General features: G+C 43.2%; 1 protein-coding gene across 2 annotated transcripts in view; it reads right to left on the reverse strand.

Annotated features, from left to right (window-relative positions):
- Positions 1–20,870, reverse strand: part of BMP6 (bone morphogenetic protein 6) — an 80,188-nt gene that overhangs the window by 1,453 nt on the left and 57,865 nt on the right. Inside the window, exons 2-6 of one of the 2 annotated variants that reach the window (XM_015854588.3) lie at positions 19,708–19,900; positions 8,793–8,941; positions 7,778–7,975; positions 1,403–1,479; positions 88–198 (exon numbers count right to left, since the gene is read on the reverse strand). In XM_015854588.3, the coding sequence (XP_015710074.2) occupies positions 88–198; positions 1,403–1,479; positions 7,778–7,975; positions 8,793–8,941; positions 19,708–19,900 (728 nt within the window). Of the gene's footprint in view, positions 1–87; positions 199–1,402; positions 1,480–7,777; positions 7,976–8,792; positions 9,011–19,707; positions 19,901–20,870 lie in introns of both variants that reach the window. The other variant, XM_085537771.1, reaches the window with a different exon arrangement.

The raw sequence follows: 20,870 nt of genomic DNA on the forward strand, positions 1-20,870 counted from the left end.
TAGTCAAAAAGAAAACATAATTGATACGATGGTAACCTACTTAGAAACTCACCTGTGGCTTTAGCTCAGGTCTTTCCGGAGCCTTACCAGAGTTTGTACGATGGCGTGGTTGGTTGCGTTCATGTGTGCGTTGAGTGGAAAGGAGCACTCTCCATCACAGTAGTTGGCCGCGTAGCCCTTTGGAGCGATTATCCAGTCCTTTTTAGGAAACAAATGGAACGTGATTTCAATTAAAAAGTTGCCAGCTTCTACAGACAGCTGCACCCAATTAAGACCAGCTGAAAATTTTCCACTAACTTTTTTTTTTCTTGAGGGGGGAAAAATGTGTTTTCACTGAAAGTTTTTTCTTTTTGTAAGCTGTGACTTTTCCATGGACACTGATCTTCGTGTCCAAAAAGAATGGTGCACTGCTACGCACTTCGCTGCCACAAATGAAAACAGTTTTATTTCCCAAAACTGCTGCTGTGGCACTTTGTGAGGATTGTGGTTTGGACGCCTTTATACTCCAATGTTTCCTGCAGGTTCGGTCCTCTGGCTGAACTACTACTAGAGCCAATGGAGGAAGTTTCATCTGTCTAACTTCTTTACACGTGGGGAAGAATGGCTTCCTTGAACTGCAGGTGGCAAGGCTCTCCCAGCAAGGAACACAATGCTGTGGAAAAAAGTGATGTTTCCCCATAGGGACACCAAGAAAATTACGGCTTTTCTCCCGCTGCTACAAAAGAGCCAAAAGTAAATTAAAACCAAAAGATGGCCCTTGTGTTAACAGTGCAGAAAGGTGTTTTTAAAGAGTCATCATCGCCAATTATCAGGAGACACTTCTCCCTTGGCATCAGGTGTCAACACACATGTGGGTTAGCAAAAATTTTGCCACAGCAGTAACAAAGCAGCCAGCAACTGTTGTCACAGCTTTCTAACTAAGCTTGTGGTGTGACTGCTGACACAAGGATTCCTGGGGACACCAAAACTACCCCATCATTTGATGTACTCATTCACCCATAATTTGCTCCTGCTTAAGCAAGCTGCTCTTTGTAAAGCAGTCACTCTCCTGCTAATATTGGGCTGATGACTAGAAAAACTTCATTTTGTTAAAACCGGTACTTAAACCATTTATTTTTCCTTATCATTAGAGGTATACAGATATGATCCCTTGCCGTGACTCCCCTGAGTGACAGAGGATGGCTGTCTATCTGTATCTCATAAAATATCACGCTTCCTCTGGATTCTGTCAAATGTCACAACTATCAATATTTATTTGCCCTTCCCCGTGACTGGTTTTAGCAGGGAGGCACAAGGGACATTTTAAAGCATAATGGCAGCCTCGAGTGGAATCACCATGACACTGTTTAGCTAACATTTCATAACAGAATGTCTAGTTTACCCAGTGAGAAACATCACACACCTGCCATCCCAAGTCTTGGAAGCTAACGTAAAGTTCATGCTTTCTGCACGCTGTTTTTAAGTCACTGCTGTTGTAATCTGTTAAGATAAAAAAAAGAACAAAACAGAGATTTAGAAAGTTAAAGAGGCAGAGCATCACTGGAGCACACAGCTGGGCAGATGTGTGCACTGCAGAGAAGACTGCTGACGTACAGCCAAAGCAGGGCTGAGATGTTTAAGATACCTATGGGAATACTGGCACCCAAGTAACAGCGACTGGCTTAGAACTCCTTCAACTTCCCTTAAAAAGCTGACGAGCAGTGCTTGTAAAACACCTCCACTGAAATCATTTCTTAAAAATAAATCTCTGCTCCATCACCCAGCACACACCACATCCCTGCTGCTGTTCATGTTTCCAGTGCATATTTCCTCAGGGTACATTAACAACACACAGTTCCTGAGGGCATCACAACCCCTTGGAGGTTCCTTGTTGCCCTGTGTTGGTTAGCAGAAGTCCTTGTGCAGCTCTGATATCCTGCAGCCAAAAAAGCCATGTGTCTTTCCCCAAGCCTGCCCAAGTGGTGGCTCCATATTGTACAGAGGTGCCTCGCAGATCCATAATAACCATACTTTGCAAAACATCCCACAGCCCACCACAACATGCTGATCTGCAGATGACACAAGAGTTGATGAGCTCTCACCATTAATTTATGCTGCCACGATTGCATAGAGGAGAATGGCATGCCCAGCTCTGACCCTTGCTGTAGCGGAGTTCTGACCATGCAGAAATTGCTCTGACATGCCTAGAAAATGTAGCTTTTGAGTGTGAATGAAATTTCTACTCTCTATTTGGAAAGCAAGGCAGCTCTACGCATGAGCACCTGGGACCATGGCAAAGGGAGGACTCCTGCTGTGACAAAGGGGCCTTTTACTTCCCCATGGCTGCCCAGATACAGCTGGGCTGTGCAGCCCAGCAGCCATACCCAAGTCCTTATGGCAGGGTGAAGAAAACAAAACACCTGTGGTGGGAAACAAAAGAGCCAACCTTGAGCATGGATGGGGACACCAAGATGCCTGTCCCAGAGGCAGGGCCTGGGGCTTCCAGCTCTCTACCAATGGGGCCTCCACTCCTGTTGCATGTTCTGCCCTGTGGCCCGGCAGCCTGCCATACAAGGGATGCCACATGTGGATGCCGAGGCCTCGTTTTAACCAAGCAGCCCCCAGTGCCCCTAACGCTGCGTGAAAGGGCACGGTCCCAGCACAGCTTTCCACAAACGTGGCAGCTGGGATAGAAAAATATTTTTAGTTACTTTTTCCTTGGCTCTGAATAAGCCTTTCTTTTTCTTCTCCCTCCCACCCCCACTCCCACCGCCCGCCCTCTCCTCCAACCCTAAGTTGGGGAACTACAAATGCAAATATTTATTCAAAAGAAAACTATAATACTAAAAGCACATCCAACTGACATTAAGGGCAGCCCAGCACCACAGCTGGGTACAGTTAACACCGAGGTCTGAAAAAAGACCCACACCTCAAAACAAACCCAGCCTCCAAACCACCACAGATTAGGGAGCTGTTTTTAGAAGCAGTTTGGGTTTTTAAACATTTGGGATTGCATTTCAGGCTTTCAATAGCTTTGTTTCAATCACAAATGTAACCAGGTGAGCAGAGCCGGCTCTCAGGCTGCTGCAGCATAAACATGTGCTATTTCAGCCATGCCCAGTAGCTCAGGATTTTCTGTTCAACCTTTCCATTTGCAAACCAGACCTACCAAGCTGTAACCAGGGTGTGGGTTGGTTTGTTTTGTTGCTTGGGTTGTTTTTGGTTTTGGTTTTTTTTTTGTTTGTTTGTTTGTTTGTTTTAAAGAAGCATTTTGGTCCTTGAAATTCCTACCATGAGATGTTTCTAAAGGATCTGGTCATAATGAGGGGGAAAAAATGAGAAGATACTTCTGGTGGACAAACGTTAGTATCTGAAAACACAACTTAATTGTTCTACGGGAAACATGCTGTTTGGTAGGTAATATTTAAGGAGAAGAGGAGGTTCAGGGGAGACCTTATTGCTCGCAACAACTTCCTGAAGGGAGGGTTGTAGTGAAGTGGGAGTCAGCTTCTTTTCCCAGGTAAAAGCGATAGGACGAGATGGAATGATCTTATGTCACACCAGGGGAGGTTCAGGTTAGTTATTAGGAAAAATTCATTCTCAGAAAGAGTGGTGAGACACTGGAAAAGCCAGCCCAGGGAGGTGGTGGAGTCAGGAGGTGTCCAAGAAACATTTAAACGTGGCACTGAGGGATGTGGTTAGTAGGCATGATGGGGATGGGTTGGACTAGATGATCTTAGAGCTCTTTTCCAACCTTAATGATTCTATGATTCTACTCCTAAGCAAGGAGAACTACAGCATTTCCCTAATATGAGTTACCTCATTTACCTATGGGAAAGGAGAGGTGAGGGAAGTAGGGAAAACAGGAGTGGGAAGGAACACTGTGAGCAATCAGAAGTTTAAGAAAACAGAGGAAAAAAATACTGCTTAACAAACAGAACACGCTATGAGTCTGTTCTCATGCTGCGTAAAACTGGCCCGAAAAAATCCTGAACGTCACCAAATTCACACCCTTCATTGCACACCAGCTACTGTCCATCCCAGGTGGACATCATCACACATAACGATCCATTCCCGATGGTTTGGGGCTTGGCACATGCCCTACAGCCACCTAATTATGAGTCAGAAAAGAGTTTTTGATCGAGAGCTCAAGCTCTCTGAACTCATGAACCTGGCCTTCATGACACATTATGCCCTGTCTCTGGAAAGCAGTGTTAGCTGCCCCAGGCCAGCATGCTCACAACTGCTTCAGCCCAAATTGCCATGCCCAGCACCAGAGACATCCACAACCTCTGAGAGTTCACAGAGCTGCTACAGAGTTCCTATAGACTCACTGTAGGCTTAGCGCATGTTCTGGTTGGGAACACCAGCTTGGCACTTGCAAGAGGCTGCAAGACTAAAAAAAATCAGCTATGACAAAGAAAACAACCATAAACCTCTTGTTCTGCACTTAAAATTAGACCCAAAGCTTTTTATAGAGCAGGGCAGTCCCAGCAGCAGAACTAGGGTGGCTTTTCTCTGTTGTGCCTGCCCTTAGTGAGGTCACAACATGATGCAAGCCCATCCTTCTGCCAGCTCAGATGTTTCTCTTAAGGCTGGATGCTGGCATTTGCATCACTGAAAGAGGAGAGGGAATAGTCTCACCCTAATGGTCTTCCCCCTACTGATAGGTACACACCATCCTCAGATTTCCTACAACCTCTCCCACATTAAGTGCTGGCAAAGAAGATATAAATATTTACTGAGACTGAGCTGCCTGAGAATACCCTCGCTGCTCCCAATGTGCCAGTTTACCAAATTCCACAGGGTAATTAATCGGCTCTGTAGTCCCAAATAGCTCTGACAGAGGTCTCTGAGGCCAGCCCCTTCTTGGTGTTTGACTTCGGTGATCAGTCCGGATGAAGCCGGTGTATGTAAACCGATCACATGGATAACAGCAGCCCGCTTCACATGAAAGCGGCCTGCTGTGGGGGAACGAGGGGAGATGTCAGGCTGGAAAGGACATTCATGTTGCAGCACACATAGCAGGGCTACAACGTGGTCAGCCCAGAGCCTGGGGCCATGGGCTGAGCCCAATGCAAAAATGTTTGGGCAATGGCCTGCAGACCTTACAAGAAACAGATAAACACCTGTACTCTCCTCTCAGTCAGCTCATGCCTCCATGTCCTGGGCCTGAGCTGACGCATGATTTTCTGCCTCAACAACCAAAACCATTTTTTCTTTTATCCTGTTCATCCTCCTTCTGCAGATGAGCAGAGCTCAGATCCAGGAATGCATTGACGCAGGACTCTATGTCAAAGCAGTTCATAGCCATGGGGGTTACTCAGTTCTGCTTTATATAAGCCAGTTCCAGTTGTAACTACATGTTTGTAATTCAGGGAAATAAGTGTTCTTGGCGAAAAACTACAGACTATTTGGATTCTTATGCCATAGCCATAACCTTTGCTTCTAAGTGCTTGGTACTGACTACAGGACAAGAACTTCACATCACAAGGGACACAGCAGGGTCCCAGCCCTGCAGGCAGCAGCGTGTCTTAGCACAATCCCTGGCTCACCAGATCCAGTGCCAAATCCAGCAGTACACTACAAGGGCTCCTAACAGTGAGACTCGGAATTCTTTCCATTTTTAGATCATTTTAGATCTTTTTTTTTTGTTTTCTTTCTTAATAACACCATAGCCTGAATTACAGCATCATTTGGAAAAGGGGTTCACTTTTGGATTGAAGCAAAAAAAAACAAAAACAACAACCCAACCAACAAACTGTTCACTAAGGGAGGGAAGATTCAATCCACAGAAAAGCACCAGCTCCAGCCAGCTGCTAGGCTCTCCAGGAGAGAAACTGCCTTCATGCCCTGATAGAGGATATCAATCCCTGCTGAAGGACAAGCACGCACCAAACATTTGATGAGATACAAGATACAAGGAAAGAGGAAGATGTGCAGGTGAGGACCGTGCCTGCCTTGGATCCTAATGCATCTTGGTACCCCCAGGAGTGAAATGACTGTCAGGGTAACCTTTGGACCCACATCCTGCTTTGTCCCATGGCAGATGCTTCCCCAGCCCTGCTGTACATCAGTTGAGCATGGACACAAGAATCCACTCATCTAAAAAAGAAAAAATTCCCTGTCATCTCATCAGTGCTAAAAATGCACATTAGTTCACAGAGTCATCCCTGCTCGGGATGCCCGGTGCCTCTCAAGCTATTAAATCGACCACTTCTTAAGGAGAACAGACTCTAAGAGTGTCACACTTAGAAAGGAAAATAAGCTGACGCAGTCTCTCTTTTCTAAACACAGAAACCAAACAAACATACATCTTAACTTCAAATTCCCCTCCTTTTCCCCGCCTTAAATCCACAGAGGCTCAACTATACCTTGTTGATGACTGAACTGCCAAATCCCAAGTTTTAAATTAAAGCTGCCTTTGAGCTAAGAGAGCTCAAAAAAGCACTTGAGACCACAGAACAGCCAGCTACATTTTTTCCCTTTTTGTCTTTTTATACTTTTATAATCTGATGCCTGGTGTAGTAAAGAAGGCAGCAGTGTAAAAATGGCCCTTTGGCCCAATATACCTTTTCCCTCTGGAGCTTTGAGCTATATCTTTTAATTTAATAGTACTCAAAACTTGTTTTTAGCACTGCAAAGCTTACGGAGCAAAGGAGGAGAAGCTGGAGCTTATCTTGACTCTGAAGCAAGTGCCTACATGGACCAAAGGTTGCTCTGGGCAGGGAGGTTGCTCAGCCTCTTGACCCCAACAAAGTGCAATAGGATGGTGTGGCAGATGGATGCTGACTCCCTGTGTTTCCTCCCAGCCCACTTTCCCTAGCTCTCCTGCCAGCCTCAGAGGACAAAGCCTCCAGTATGGTACTGCTGCCAGCCATACCTGCACCCTCTCAGCATATGCAGTGCCACCATGCATGCAGCCTGCTCACTGCCCAAGCGTGCTAGAGAAGGCAGCCAATGGATTCTTGCTGCAGTTTTGGCCACGCTGGCTCATCTCCCCATGCTGGGTCTGAAGGTACACTGACAAAAGGCAATCACCTCTCTTCCTGGGGGTATGGCATTTATAGGCGCTGGAAAAGCAGGGATCCTTTTGGAAAAGAAGGGGGCAGCATAGGCAAATTAATCAAGTAGCATGGAATGGGCTGAAATGTTCGAGAGGAAAGAAGGTACGTGATGAATGAAGGACTGCAGAGCCGTGATATAAGGCAGAGCAGCTAGAAAGCAGACAAGATGTACACGGCAGGACTTTCTCAGTTTCTATCATAATTTCAGAGTTGTCCCACCATCACATAACAGCACTCCTAAGGTTGCTGAACAACATCTGCAATGTGCAAACTTTCCACAGCAAACAAGCAAGTCTGCTTGCACACCTGGAAACACACATTACCATTTACATGGCTGTTCCATTTGGGGGGATAAAAAGAAATCTTGTGTTATTCTACCAGCTTTTCCAAAGAAAACCAAGAGAAGATCCTGCTGGAAATACATACACGCACTACAATAGATCCCAGTGTACACCAAGAGTCTTGTAAATTTGGTATTTCACATATTTCACAAAAACTGAATTCAATGTCCATGATTTCACAGAATGGTCTGCATTCCAGCCTAGGTTTGAGAACTCCTCTAAGTCTCTTTACACGAGATTCTTTCTCCTGTTATACTGCAGATGCAACTTGTACCCCAAAGAGCAGCATCCCACCTCAGGTCACCTTTCTTGCTTTTGTACATCAATGCAAAGAGTAACATCCCAAGATGCAACCCCACTTCCCAGCCAGAAAGGGCTTTTCATGATTACCTGTGACAGTTGACACCCTGGAAACATCCTGAGCCTGAGTGGAGCGGTTTCGATTTTGCTGCCTGCGCCTGTTTGTTGCTGACCTTGTAGTCCGGATGTGGACTTCACTCACTTTGAAGAATGCCACCATGAAAGGCTGCTTGTCATAAGGGCCATCTCGCCCTATTAGGCCTGCTTCTCTAGGATTTACACCGAAACCTTCAAATTGAACAGGAAAGAGAAAGTTAGAGAAATTGTGCAGTTGGATTGCTATTTTCAGAGCTGTGGCATCCCCAGAAGCACTATTATTTCTTCTCTTCTTGATCACACGGTTTCTCTTTTATTGCTTCCCTTCTCCACTATAACTTAATAAATGTTTTACAACAGCAACCTTTATTGTGGCACTCAGCTCTTCGGACTCCTATGGTACCTCTACTCCATTTTAGGCCTTAAATCGGTATGGAGAAAGATATATAAAATACAAAGCCTGGATGTCTCAGGACATTAGTTCTTCTGCTGGTGAAACACAAGGAGCAGAGATCGCTTTAGGAGATCTCTGAGAAAAGCAGAGGGCAAAGAAACAACGTGTATTGGTCAGAGCACAGGAACAGGCCCTCAGTATATTTAGGGAGGCACTAACATTTCATTGGGGAATAGAGAGGACAGTCCTTCTGGTCTCATTTGACCCCACAAGCAAACCAAAATCTAAGATAAAGTGTTAAAAAGAAAACATATAACTAGAAGTTTGTTCTTATAGAGATAAGATGTTATTGTCTTCTTTTATCATCTCGTGCTCACCTAGATCTTCTCTGTCCCCACTGCTCATCTCCCAAAACCCAATTTCATGTTCCCTTGCAGACTCTTCTTTTCCATCTTTCAAATTTTTTGTGAAATACTACCATTTCAGCTGCCCTCATCAGCCCAGGAAGGCAGGTTGCTCATTCCCAACATCACAACTAGACACCGTTAACACCACTTCCAGACAGCATCCAAAAGGCCTGGGAGACGAACTCGCATTAACTGATCCATAACCTACCGTCGCGGGTCACCACGCTCAGCTGGAGTCCCATGTTGTGCTGAGGATTCATCACCCACATGTTACTGGTGGCGGTGACATCAAACTCCAACCAGCCCTCCTCTGAAGCCCATACTGCCCGCGTATCCAGCAGAAACAGGTCAGAGGCTCTGCAGAGAAGAGTAAGGACAAGGTAGCGATATCTGGGTTTTTCTCCCCTAGTTGTTGCTGTTATAGTGCTGGGGGGAAAAAAAGCTGAAATGATTAAAAGCGGTATTTACAGCTATTAAAAAACAACCCCCAAACTCTGCCTGTTTGTATCCAGAGTTCTTCCACACCATGCACATGCTTCTGCATGTGAAACAAGACTGCAAAGTTTTTTCCATTGTTTTCTAGGCTGGAGGAAAGGAATCTCCATCCTTAGGTCTGGGCATTTCTCCATCAGCAAGAGATTCATAAGCCACTCTTCTTCCTGAAGAGAGTAATTCTAGCCCTGGCAGGACAGCAGTCAAATTACCAGCACTTCAAGCATTCAGTGACTTTTTTGAAAGGGTTTTAGTGGTTTCAGCCTACGTTCCATAAAGCAGATCTACCACAATTGACAAAAATAAAAATTAAAAAAAAAAAAACAAAACAAGTAATACGCCAAGCATCAAAAAATGAAACAAGATGAACCACCATATGGCCCATAAAAACATTTTGCTATGGTTTAGAAACATGGATTAGAGAGGGTTGTTCCAAGGATGTTGGTACAGGCTCTCCTTCCTGGGCTTCAGCTTCAAATGCTAACAAATCGATGCCTTTTCTGCTGGATAAAGCAAGCATAAAATTCAGCTCAATGAATTCAACTGCAGAAGGACCCAGAGAAATCCTGTATACATATTACATGCATAACTTTTCTGTATAAGAGAGTTACGATTCCCATCCTTAACATGGGATCAGCATCATAAAGTAGATACCAGGCACCAGTCTCGTCTTCACGTGCCTCTGCCCCAGTGGAGTTTCTTTTCTAACAATAACTTATGGGAAGAACAGAATACCTGCCCCTTCCACCCATCAAAGGTTAACTTCAGAAAAAAAATAGAAATAAAAATAATAGTAATAAAAAAGAAGTTTTGATTGAGTTACATTTTATTTTTGGCCAACTGCTATGTCATACTGTCCAGCAGCTTGGTTTACATGACATCACACATGGAAAAATAAGCACTTAAGTATATCAGGGCTCCTCGTGTGGTTATTTTTACAACGCGGAGGCCTTCCTCTGCCTTGCTGGTAGCCACACTCTGTGGATGACTCAGCAGCCTTTCCCACAGGAGTATTTGCCGCCGCTTCTCTAATGGGAATTGGGTTTAGGGATGACTCTGACCTTCCCCTCCAACTGCAGCGAGTGGCCGGGGCATCAAGCCCAAATTAAACAGGTCTGGCTGCAAAGCTTCTGGGAGCTCTGTAAGAGCAAACCCTGTATATGCCTTCATGAACACTCAAGCATATTGAATTAGTCAGCTTTGCAGAAATGTAAACAGGAGGCTTAGACCTTAATTCACACAATCACACACTCAGTCACAGAATGGTTGGGGTTGGAAGGGACCTTTAAGATCACGTAGTTCCAATCCCCCTGCTATAGGGGAGGACATCTCCCTCTAGACCAGGTTGCTCAAAGCCCCATCCAGCCTGGTCTAGCATTCATGCCTACAGGGAGGGAACATCCATAACCTCACTGGGCAAATTCCCATTGTTTTGCGCTTTGTAAAGGTACTTGTAAATGGCCATCACAGACCCATAAAGCCAGAAAGTACCAAATATCATTCATCCCCTTCCAGCAGAATCAAGTATATCCACATCACTCCTGTGAGAGATATTTGCCTGACCTGATCACCCAGATTTCCATTCTCTAGAACTCCAACATCTTTCCAGGAAGTCAAATATTGAAAGTTTTCTGTTTTGTTTTTTTATCCTATTTTATCTACAATTTCTAACTAAAATGACACAAAAATCTTTTCTCATAACACTGAGTCTTCAGTCTTTCCTTGCAAGTCATGTTTTCTAGACTTGACTATTCTCATTGTTATTTTATAGACCCTGCTTTGATCAAGATCTGACTGATCCAGAGCACAGCAGAGGGATAAACTTCATGCGTCTCAGAGACTGTACTTCCAGTCGCATACCACGGAATAGTATTTTGGCTTTTTACAAAACCCACGCTGTTAACTCATGATCGCCTTGTGATTCACTATAATCCCTATATTCATGCTGCTGAACTGCAGAGTACCCAGTCATTTCCTAAGGTGTATTTACATCAATGAATTGTCATGCGCAAACATAACTCTTCTTTCTACATACTCTTGTTTCCCCTCCATCATTATGGATTGGTCTCCCGTTGGGTCTCCCCCATCTCAGTGTCCTCCAAAAATACAATAAGCAAACTGTCTGACCAAGGTATACTGCTACCAAATGAGAATGCTCCACTTTAGCCCAGTATTTGACACTGTCTCTTGACAAATATAAATTCATTCATTAAACGCAGAAGAAGGGACAAGTGCACTTTCCAATCCAGTCAGAAATTTTTAAGAATAAAGAGTTAATATACGGGACTGTTTTTAGTCATTCCCTCCATTCAGCTGGCTTTTGCCCTGCTTGGCTGGTTAAAGCCATGCAGATTCAGGTACTGCAGATACCACGCATACCAGATAGACATTAGCATGTAACATGCTCATATTTTCTACTAAAGTCTGTTTTCAGTTAATGTTTGTCACTTGAACCTCACCAGGCTACAAAACATTGTGACTTGGCATTCCTCTGCTTCTAGAATTATGTGGGAAACCACTGGAACCTTCCTGTAGGGATGGCTCACAGAGGGGAACAACCTGCAACTGCTGCCATTTGTGGCAACATAGCTGCCAGCTGAGAGACAGGCTGCAGGGATGTGAATCCCACACTCCTCATCTTGTTCCTAATACATTCACGTGGATATGCATCCACCTAACTGCGTTTGCATCTTTTCCTTCTTTCCTTCTTTCTTTCTTTTCTTTCTTTCCTTTCCTTCTTTCTTCCTTCCTTCATTTCCTTCTTCCTTCCTTCCTTCCTTCCTTCCTTCCTTCCTTCCTTCCTTCCTTCCTTCCTTCCTTCCTTCCTTCCTTCCTTCCTTCCTTCCTTCCTTCCTTCCTTCCTTCCTTCCTTCCTTCCTTCCTTCCTTCCTTCCTTCCTTCCTTCCTTCCTTCCTTCCTTCCTTCCTTCCTTCCTTCCTTCCTTCCTTCCTTCCTTCCTTCCTTCCTTCCTTCCTTCCTTCCTTCCTTCCTTCCTTCCTTCCTTCATTTTCTCAAATTCTGCTTTCTAAAGACCACAAGAGAACATTTTTATTCCAGTCCTCTCCTAGAAGGACTGCAAAATAAGGAAGGGAAGTGTAAGAGCTATTGCTGCCGCATAGCCTTACTCCCATTCCTGATTCTGGTCTGTAGGCTGACTTTGGCAGGGACCATTCTTGTTCTCTGTTTTTCTTACTGTGTCCATACTCTCTAACCTTACCATATTCAAGAAGGTAAATCTCTGCCTAAACCTGCTTCCGGGCTTTTAGTCAAGTGTTACATCTTACTGTAGCGTTTGATAGTCTCGCTTATATTTTCAGTCTGCCTAACCATCTGGATAGACTTAATTAATGACTTCCATGATGAAGGTGCTGCAGGCATAATATATATTATTAAAGAGAAACAAAAGGAACTAAGCCAATGAGCTAAAAAACCTTCCTGAGACAAGACAGGACATTAATCATAGAATGGCTTAGGCTGGGAGGAACCTTAACGGCCACCCAGTCCCAACCCCGTGCCATGGACAGGGCAGCCCCCCACCAGCTCAGGCTGCCCAGGGCCCCATCCAACCTGGCCCCGTGTGCCTTCAGGAATGGGGCACCACAGCTTCTCTGGGCAGCTGTGCCACTGCCTCACCATGCTCTGGGTAAAGAATTTCTTTTTATCATCTCACCTAATTTCCTCTCTTTTAGTTTAAAGCCATTTAAAGTCAGTTCCCCTCCTGCTATCCCTTAAAGTACTGACAAGCTTCATTGCAGCCTCCACAGAGAAAGATGCAAGCTAGGGATTCCTAACTCAAACTAAGATCTCTCTGTTTAGGATCAGGGCCCGAAATATTGTCTCAAGTCCCAGGAAAGAAATAGATGTCTTTCCATGGCCTTCAGAAGACACTGGAGGAGGACTGAGAAGCTAATGTCAACAAAGCAGTCACAAGTGGCTGCAATAAACAGAAAGATGTACACAGTTTACCGGAGAAATGGAGCCTGTGTGATTCAGAAGGCAGGATTTAGCCCCAGTGTCCATGGAGAGTAATATGATTTGTCAGATATAAATATCAAATATAGCTACTATTCTTAAAACCAGCATCCCAACCATGCACTCAGGGCACTTACAGGAGAAACAGCTTGCATTTAATTTCAGTGCTTCCCCCCCTAGTAAGAAAAATATTTTGTTAACTGAAACCTCTGTGTAAACCTTTCAAGAAAATGTCTCTGGGTGTTAATTCTCTTTAATTGAACACTAATTAGATTAGAATTTAGTCAAATTAGTAACCAGGTCAAGTGATTAATCTAAGTAACTACACTTAGTGAAACATTCCCATTAAAGTAATTTCTCTGTTTTGGCTACACATTACAACATGGAACTTTGCTACACCAAAAACACCAAAGCTATAAAAAGCTAAATATAAAGACACATATGTTGAGCTAAATTTTCTACTTTCCCACCCTCCCTGGCCTTTTTTCCCTGAGAAGGCAGGAGTTTTACCAGGGAGACAGTGAGAATAAACAGAACTCTCACCTCCAAAATGACCAAGTTAAAGGTCTTTTATTTTAATTACAGAGCTCAGAACAACATTTTTGGCCCAACTTCAAAGCTCGCAATTACCCAGGTGTTTAAAGGATTGTTACGCATCAACAGCCATTTACCAAAGCATTAATTACTCTAAATCTCTAAAACTTTCCTCATCTGAACCTTTTTGTTTACTTTTCTTCAAAGACAAGTTGACATAATAGTCTAGACTGCCTAACAGCAGTTTCTCAAAAGGGAATTTTGAACAGAAATGCATGGGATTTACATTTTAATTAACACACTTAGTAAATACTCTTTTCTTTGGAGTCCCTCTGGATCTGAGTCGTTAGTCTGAACAGACACTGCCTCCCTATAAAAATGATTCTGCACACAGCAAACCACGAAGACTATTTGCTCTTATCAACTAGCGACAAATAACTGCACTCTTACAAATTGCATGGAGTTGAACGGATGTCTGAGTAGAATAAAACCTGGAAATCACAGCACTTTTAAAGCTGTAGATCCACCATCTTTGGAAAGATGCATTCTTATTTCTTTTTACTTATAGAACATATTGTATCTGAAGCTCACACAGCATGAGGTACTGGCAACAGATACTGTATAAAAGTCCTAACATCTTTGTATGTTTAAATGACAGAGATTTAAAAACACCATAGAAAATCTCATCCATCAACTCTCAGTCACGCACAGAGCTTCAGGCAAGGAAATACCTACACCTGCAACAAGCTGTCATGGAAAGCAAAGACAGTCTCTATCATTTTAGGAAAAAGAAGAAAGACTGTGTTTAACTGCCTTGAAGAAGCTATGCCACCTCTGGGCCAGAGGGAAAGGATGTGCCCATCCTATAAAAAGATTTCAGAAATGAGAAAGAAAACATTAGATGCTACTGGCCTGCAAATGAAGCTACTTCCAGGTAAAGTCTGCAGGGTCATGGGGTTAACTCCTGTAGACTCACTGGAAGAGCAGAGGGGTTTTACAGCTGCGCCTGGAGAAGAGATAAGAAACCTTGAGCTGGCTGCTGGATGTGGCTCTCCCAACCCAAGATTAGGGAAAGCTCAGCCTACACACCTGTGATAAATCCCAGCAAAGCCAGCACTTGATTGCAAAGGTGTTTCCTCACATCCAGCACATGCAAGTTGTGAGCTTCACAGCTCTCAGGAAGGAACATTTCACCCACAACAGCAGTAAAAAGAAATAAATCACCCCAGATCAGATGGATAGAACATGTATTTCTTATTTCCTTGACAATGATTTAAGGACACTAGAGGGACATTCTAGTGGCAGCAATGGTTAAAAGAGTACTACACCTCAGCATTTCTGAGCCATAGAGAGTGCAAATGGGTAGCATGTAAGAGAAACAAGGCACTTGCGTAGCATTCTTTAGTTTTAGTAGAAAAAGCCATCCAGTTATGGAACTGTTAAGTGTCTCATCCAGAACAACTGTGACTTTTGAACTACTAGAAACAACCACCCAACAACACAACAAATTGCATACAGACAGCGGAAGTCGAACTGAAATGCTGACAGACACTTCTCTATAGCATCATGGAAACAGCTCTATCATATACAATTATATGCACACTGTATACAAACCTGACCCTAACTTGAAACAGATTGATGCTGGCTTTGTCATCTGTGTTACACAACCCAGTCCAAAATCCAGTTGAGGACAGTTATTTATTTTTTAAGCTATAAACACTGCCGGCAAATCATTTTGCCCTTTAGATTAGAAGCTCGGATCATATTTGTATAAATATCCTGTTGCAAAGAGGAAGTCTTTATTACCACCGTAACTGGCAGCTAAAAAGCGATGACAGCCTTAACCCTTCCGGAGCTGTGCTCAGCAGAAGAACGTGCTCTTCAGACAGTGGCTGGGGAGGGCACCTTGATGGCCACATGTGTCTCATCACATCTGAGGAATCCTTCTCAAGTTCTCACGTTTCATTCCAGGTGTAAATGAAACTGTTTAATAAACGCTGGCCATTAAGGTATGGTATGTTCCTTTGATCACTAGCACAGGCCTCTGTGTTTTTCATAGATCGCTTGTTTAGACAGTGGGGGAGTGTTGTGAGGTCTGCATTAACAGGATATTTACACTTGAAAACACACTGATGATCCAATCTGAGGACTAACATCTTTGATCAGCCTCAGACTGCTTTCCCTCCCTGCTCCTGACCTGACACTTCACTGGGTGAGAGCAAGGAAACATTGAGAAAGGAGAAAAAATTAATGATCTGTATCCAGAGACAAACTAATTTCCCTTGCAGAGGTCTCACTTACATAGCAATCCAATCCCAAAGGCTATTGGAAGTCACAGAGGGCTTTGCTGGTCTTCCACAAAACCAATTCTTCACCTCAGAAACAAGACCATGCTTAGCCCAAGAGGGACAAGCACTGGAAAACCAACTCCACTTGCACTCTTATACAACATTTTGGATCATCTCCCCACTTTCTACACATACCAATAGGATAAAAAAAGAAGAAGAAAAAGAAATCCCACCTCAGCTTTCAAACAGGCCACAGTTCATTTCGATCCCCAAAGCCATCACAGATTAAACCAGAGGCCACCCCAGCACTGCCATGCTCACCTCCACTCTGCAGTCAGAAATCCACACAACCAACAGGTGCCCTATCCTGAAGGTTTCATTCATCTCTCTGCAACATCCCATGGCATCTCCAGCAGTTTGTGCTATGACAAAATGCGGCTGCGAGCTGTGGCTTGATTATAAAACAAAAGCTTAGTTTCCAGGCACTATTTTTCTTAACCTTACGAAAGGGTGGAAGGAATGGGGAGATGAAAATATTACTGACACAAGTGAGTCAGTATTAAAAATGTTTTCTTTTTGAAGAGAGAATGTGTTCAGACCACACTGTCCACAATGTGTGTTTCATTGCCTGGAGACTCCGTGAGTATCACTTTCTTATTTCTGACTGCTTTTAACATGGAGAGTGCCAAGCTGCTCCCTGAAGGTTTCCTGCTGTTTCAATAAGCATTGATCTCTGAGCATCCACACTCTTTCTGTACACACCCCTACCTAAGAGACAGTCTCAAATGGCTGCATATAATCCTTTCTTTTAGCTTTGCCTACGTAGGCAAAAATAAGTTTGATAATTCAGCAGAAGGTTTTAAGTCTCAGGTTTTGCTTTGTTTGTAGCCAACATGCTGTGCCCTAGGGAGTTACCAGCAATGCCCTGTGATTCTGCTAAACAGAGCCCACGTTTGGATTGGAGTCACACACTGATGCTGTTATTCCCCAGATTAATTTCTTGGTTTTTTGTTCAAGGAATTCTGAACTATGCCACTCCCTTAAACTTCATCAAAGCAAAGGGATGCTTCCATGCTGCAAGCTCAGGTGATAATCTGCACTTACTGAATCTTCTTCCTCTTTACCCTCTTTACAGATCTCCCACCCTAGCGAACTCATTTCTTTGACAGGAATGGAAAAGCTTTTTCCATTTCCATTTCTTTTCCTTGGTGGTGCACACTATCTTTCTGAGGAGGTTAAAATCCACTTATGCCAGATGCCATGGTAAGAGTTGTTTGCAACCAGAAGCATTTTAGTGCCTACAAATAATTGTCGCAGACAGCTGTTAACCTCATAAAAGCCACGATTAACATGGAGCCTTTGAACTTTCTGTTTAGACTGTCAACATTGTCTGAACATCATTTTATGTGGCCTTTGGAGGTGAACTTTCCTGAGCAGGAAGAGTATTTGCCAACAGAAGATGATGAAGGAAGTTGCTACTTCAACTCCTTATACGTCACCTGCTAGCTCACGAGTTGAACTTCAAGATCAGTACAGACTCTTCTTTATGCAATAAAACATCATCATATGTCAGGAAATATCAGGCTGCTATTCAAACTATTAGTCTAAAGGAAGTGTGACACAATATTTTTTTTTAAGTCAAAGACAGCTGTTATTTTTTGGCTCATAAGATGTCCACTAAAATGCAACAGAAGCCTTACAAATATTTAGCAAGTTCCTTCAAAAATACTGCTTCTTTTTTTTTAAGCCTTCTACAGTTTTCAACAGGAAAAGAAAACCCTACGCTCTGAATTAGTCCACTCCCCCAGTAAAAGCATGTGAACGGATGATAAAAATCAAAGCTACTTGCAGAATACAAAAATACAGAAGGCAACACAGCTCCTAATACCCTGTCTTTTACCACCTGCATATTTTAATACTGAGATATTGATTAATATATATGCTTCTATATCCAGACATCTACAGAGAATTCCTACATGTGTACGCATTTATACACAAACATGTTTTCATACATGTTTTCATATTTAATATAAACACAAAACGATCCTTTGGGCTGAAAGGACAATGTGTGAAGAAGGTCATCTCCTTTTCACAGCTGCAAGAATTAGTGAGCCACATTTTGCCACTCTTGATGCACAGATGGTGTGACGAGTCCTGGAGACTCACCCGAATCACGAGTTCCTTTAGCTAAATATATCCCTCCTTCCCACCAGCAAAAATAAATAAATAAAGAAGAAAAAGAAACAAAAAGGGAGCCTGGAGGGACAGGATGAGTCAGAGGTCAATAATGAACTACACTCATCTCTAGGTCAGCAGTTCACACTGAGCCCATAGCAGGAAGGATGGTGAGCTGCTGGCAGTCTGGACCTGGAGGAAGCTGCCTCACCATTTCCAGTCCCAATAGCATGTCAAACAGCAGGAGGAAGGAGGATCAGTTTATTTCATCATGAAAGAAATGATAAACTCACCAGCTTCCCACTGACACTAGTTTGGAGACCAACATCCAAGAAGCTGCCCATTACATGCAAAGGTCTTTTGCAGCCAGCTCTGCCCAGCACACATGAAGGCTGAAGCACTTCCTTCCAAGAGACATGAATTGCAACTTCATTGCACAATCTGCTTTTTGCAAGTTTCTGGCATGTTGCTCGAAATAAACACACAAGGTGCCAGCATCGTTCCCATATACAGAACTAACTTCCTATCAAAGATTTCATGAATTTGTTACTAAGGTTTGTCTATCCTGTGCTTTATTCTCTTTCTTGCAGTGCATTACTTGCTTGTTCAGGTTACTCTAAAATATTGTTATAAACACATAAAACTCATCATTTCTCTTTAAGAGAGGCAGGCCTGACCTACTCTGTGCTCTGCTTTGCTGACCATCACCAAACAGTTTATCTGCCACTTCCATCGACACTTGGCAGAGATTTTTCTCCAGACAGACAGGGTCTGTCTATATGAAATCTAAAACAGGCCAACACTCACAATTATGTTTTTCCCATAGATGAACAAAGCAGATAATATCTATGGAATGTGCATGACCATTTGACTTCCTTCTGTTCTTCAAGTGGCACTGTGGTAGCATTACCCCAGAAGACACTCCAGCCAACTCACAAAGGGAACAGTGTCCCTCAAAACACGCTCCTCACTAACACATACGTAATATTTCTCTCCATTTTCCCAAAGGCCACACTCCCTACAGAATAACAATTAGCAGCTTGATGTTGTCCTCATAGCAGCTCTTCATCAAAAACAAATCCTCCAAATGGTACAACTGGCAAGGCTGGAAAAAGATGTACCAAAAAGGAAAAGAACCATCTAGAAAAACCTTCACAGAAAAGAGATGGAGATTTATTTTAAATGCTGTTGTCCCTGATTTTTGTTTTCTTTATTCTAAACTCTGCAGTAGAGTAACAGTTGTAGTCCTGACATGCTTCACCAGCACTAATGAAATATCTTTGTACCACAGCACTCACTGACATTTAATTGATCACTCATCTCCATCTTTCTTTACCTTGCATGGTTCCTTCATCAGAAATGTTACCCTTTTAAAATTAATCAACCAGTTTACTCTTCCTTGGATTTTTGTGTCACAATTCTACCTCTCACTTTCACCTACCACATTACCACTGAAAGCCCATGAGTGGTTTTGTACCTGTAGTCAGCATGTTGAACTTTCTTTTGCTTTGCTTTAGCGTTGGTGTCTTGCAGTCTACTGTGCCCATTTACTACAAGGGAAGGACTGTGCAGCAACACATCTTGTTCATGTGCTCAAAACTTACTGCCATTGAGGATTCCTTCTGGTATCATCCCACCCCAAGACAGGAGGTGATGACCTACCTGTTTGGATGTTCCTGCAGCACTTGGTAGATGCTGATAAGGAAAGACTGGTTTTTAAAGCTCTCCACAACGCAGTCCTTGTAGATCCGAAACTCGGCAGCTGTGACAGCCTCGCCCTCAGGAATCTGAGACAAATTGAATTTGAACTCCTTGTGGTGCTGCTGGTGAGGGGTGAACTCCTTGTCGTACTCAACTGCAGATGGAAAAGGAAAGACAAAAAGGAACCGTGAATAAAACTTAATAAAAAAAAAGGATTCCACAAGCTGCCACCTGTTCCTTCAAGAAAACAGGAATCATATTTATTCTCCAAACACAGCCTTGGTATGTGCCAGGAAAGCTCATGCAGCTAAGGCCTTTCAAATACAGTACTTGAAAAAGATGAATGTTCATCTTCTCTAGCCTGTTCCTTTGAGATTTCTTTTTTTCTTTCTTTGACTAGTGAAACGTGACTGTGCAATTTTTCTCCTGATTAAATCCACAAGAACTCTAAAGCTATGACCTCCCTTGGCATTTTCCACCCATGGATCTCCATACTCTTTATGGCATTTACAGAAGTCTCACACACCTCTTCCAGCAGTAGAGACCATTAGCTCCAAAAACAGGAAAAATACTATTGTAAACATATCACACAAGTTATAATCTGGGAAAGGGTACTCAGAGTCAAACACCATACCTACAGCAACAAACAAAAGTTTTAGTATATAAATGCAGAGACAAAATTAAGTATTAGCAGGAGGCCAATCTGTTCACTAATGACCCTAAAAGCTGCTGTTTTCTTGCTCCCAGGTTTGTGCTTTAGCCACGAGACCTCCCTTGTGATTTGAGTAAGATTAACGTGGCATTCCTCGCAAGGGCTAAAGCTAACCAAACACTTGGGTGCCCCTTCCTTTTTCATGAGCTTATTTGAGCCTGAGAGAGCCAAGGAGGGATCATCTCTTCCGCAGTCATCCTCCCTGGCCTCAGACCTCTTCAGGTAAGATGTCACACACAGTGTTTCAGGTGCAAACCAGAAACCTTCCTTCTCCTGACCTGAAGATTTGCTTTTTCTCTGTTTTGGGTGCCTTTTGCAAATTTTACTTCTCATCCCAAGCTTTTATCATTTGACTGCAACCAGTTATAGTCTGAATTCAATTAATTGCTCAATATTTCTTCTAGTTATCTTT

The sequence above is a fragment of the Coturnix japonica genome, chromosome 2 (genome assembly GCF_054131305.1).
Source record: "Coturnix japonica strain WE chromosome 2, WE-NBRP24, whole genome shotgun sequence".
Taxonomy (NCBI): domain Eukaryota; kingdom Metazoa; phylum Chordata; class Aves; order Galliformes; family Phasianidae; genus Coturnix; species Coturnix japonica.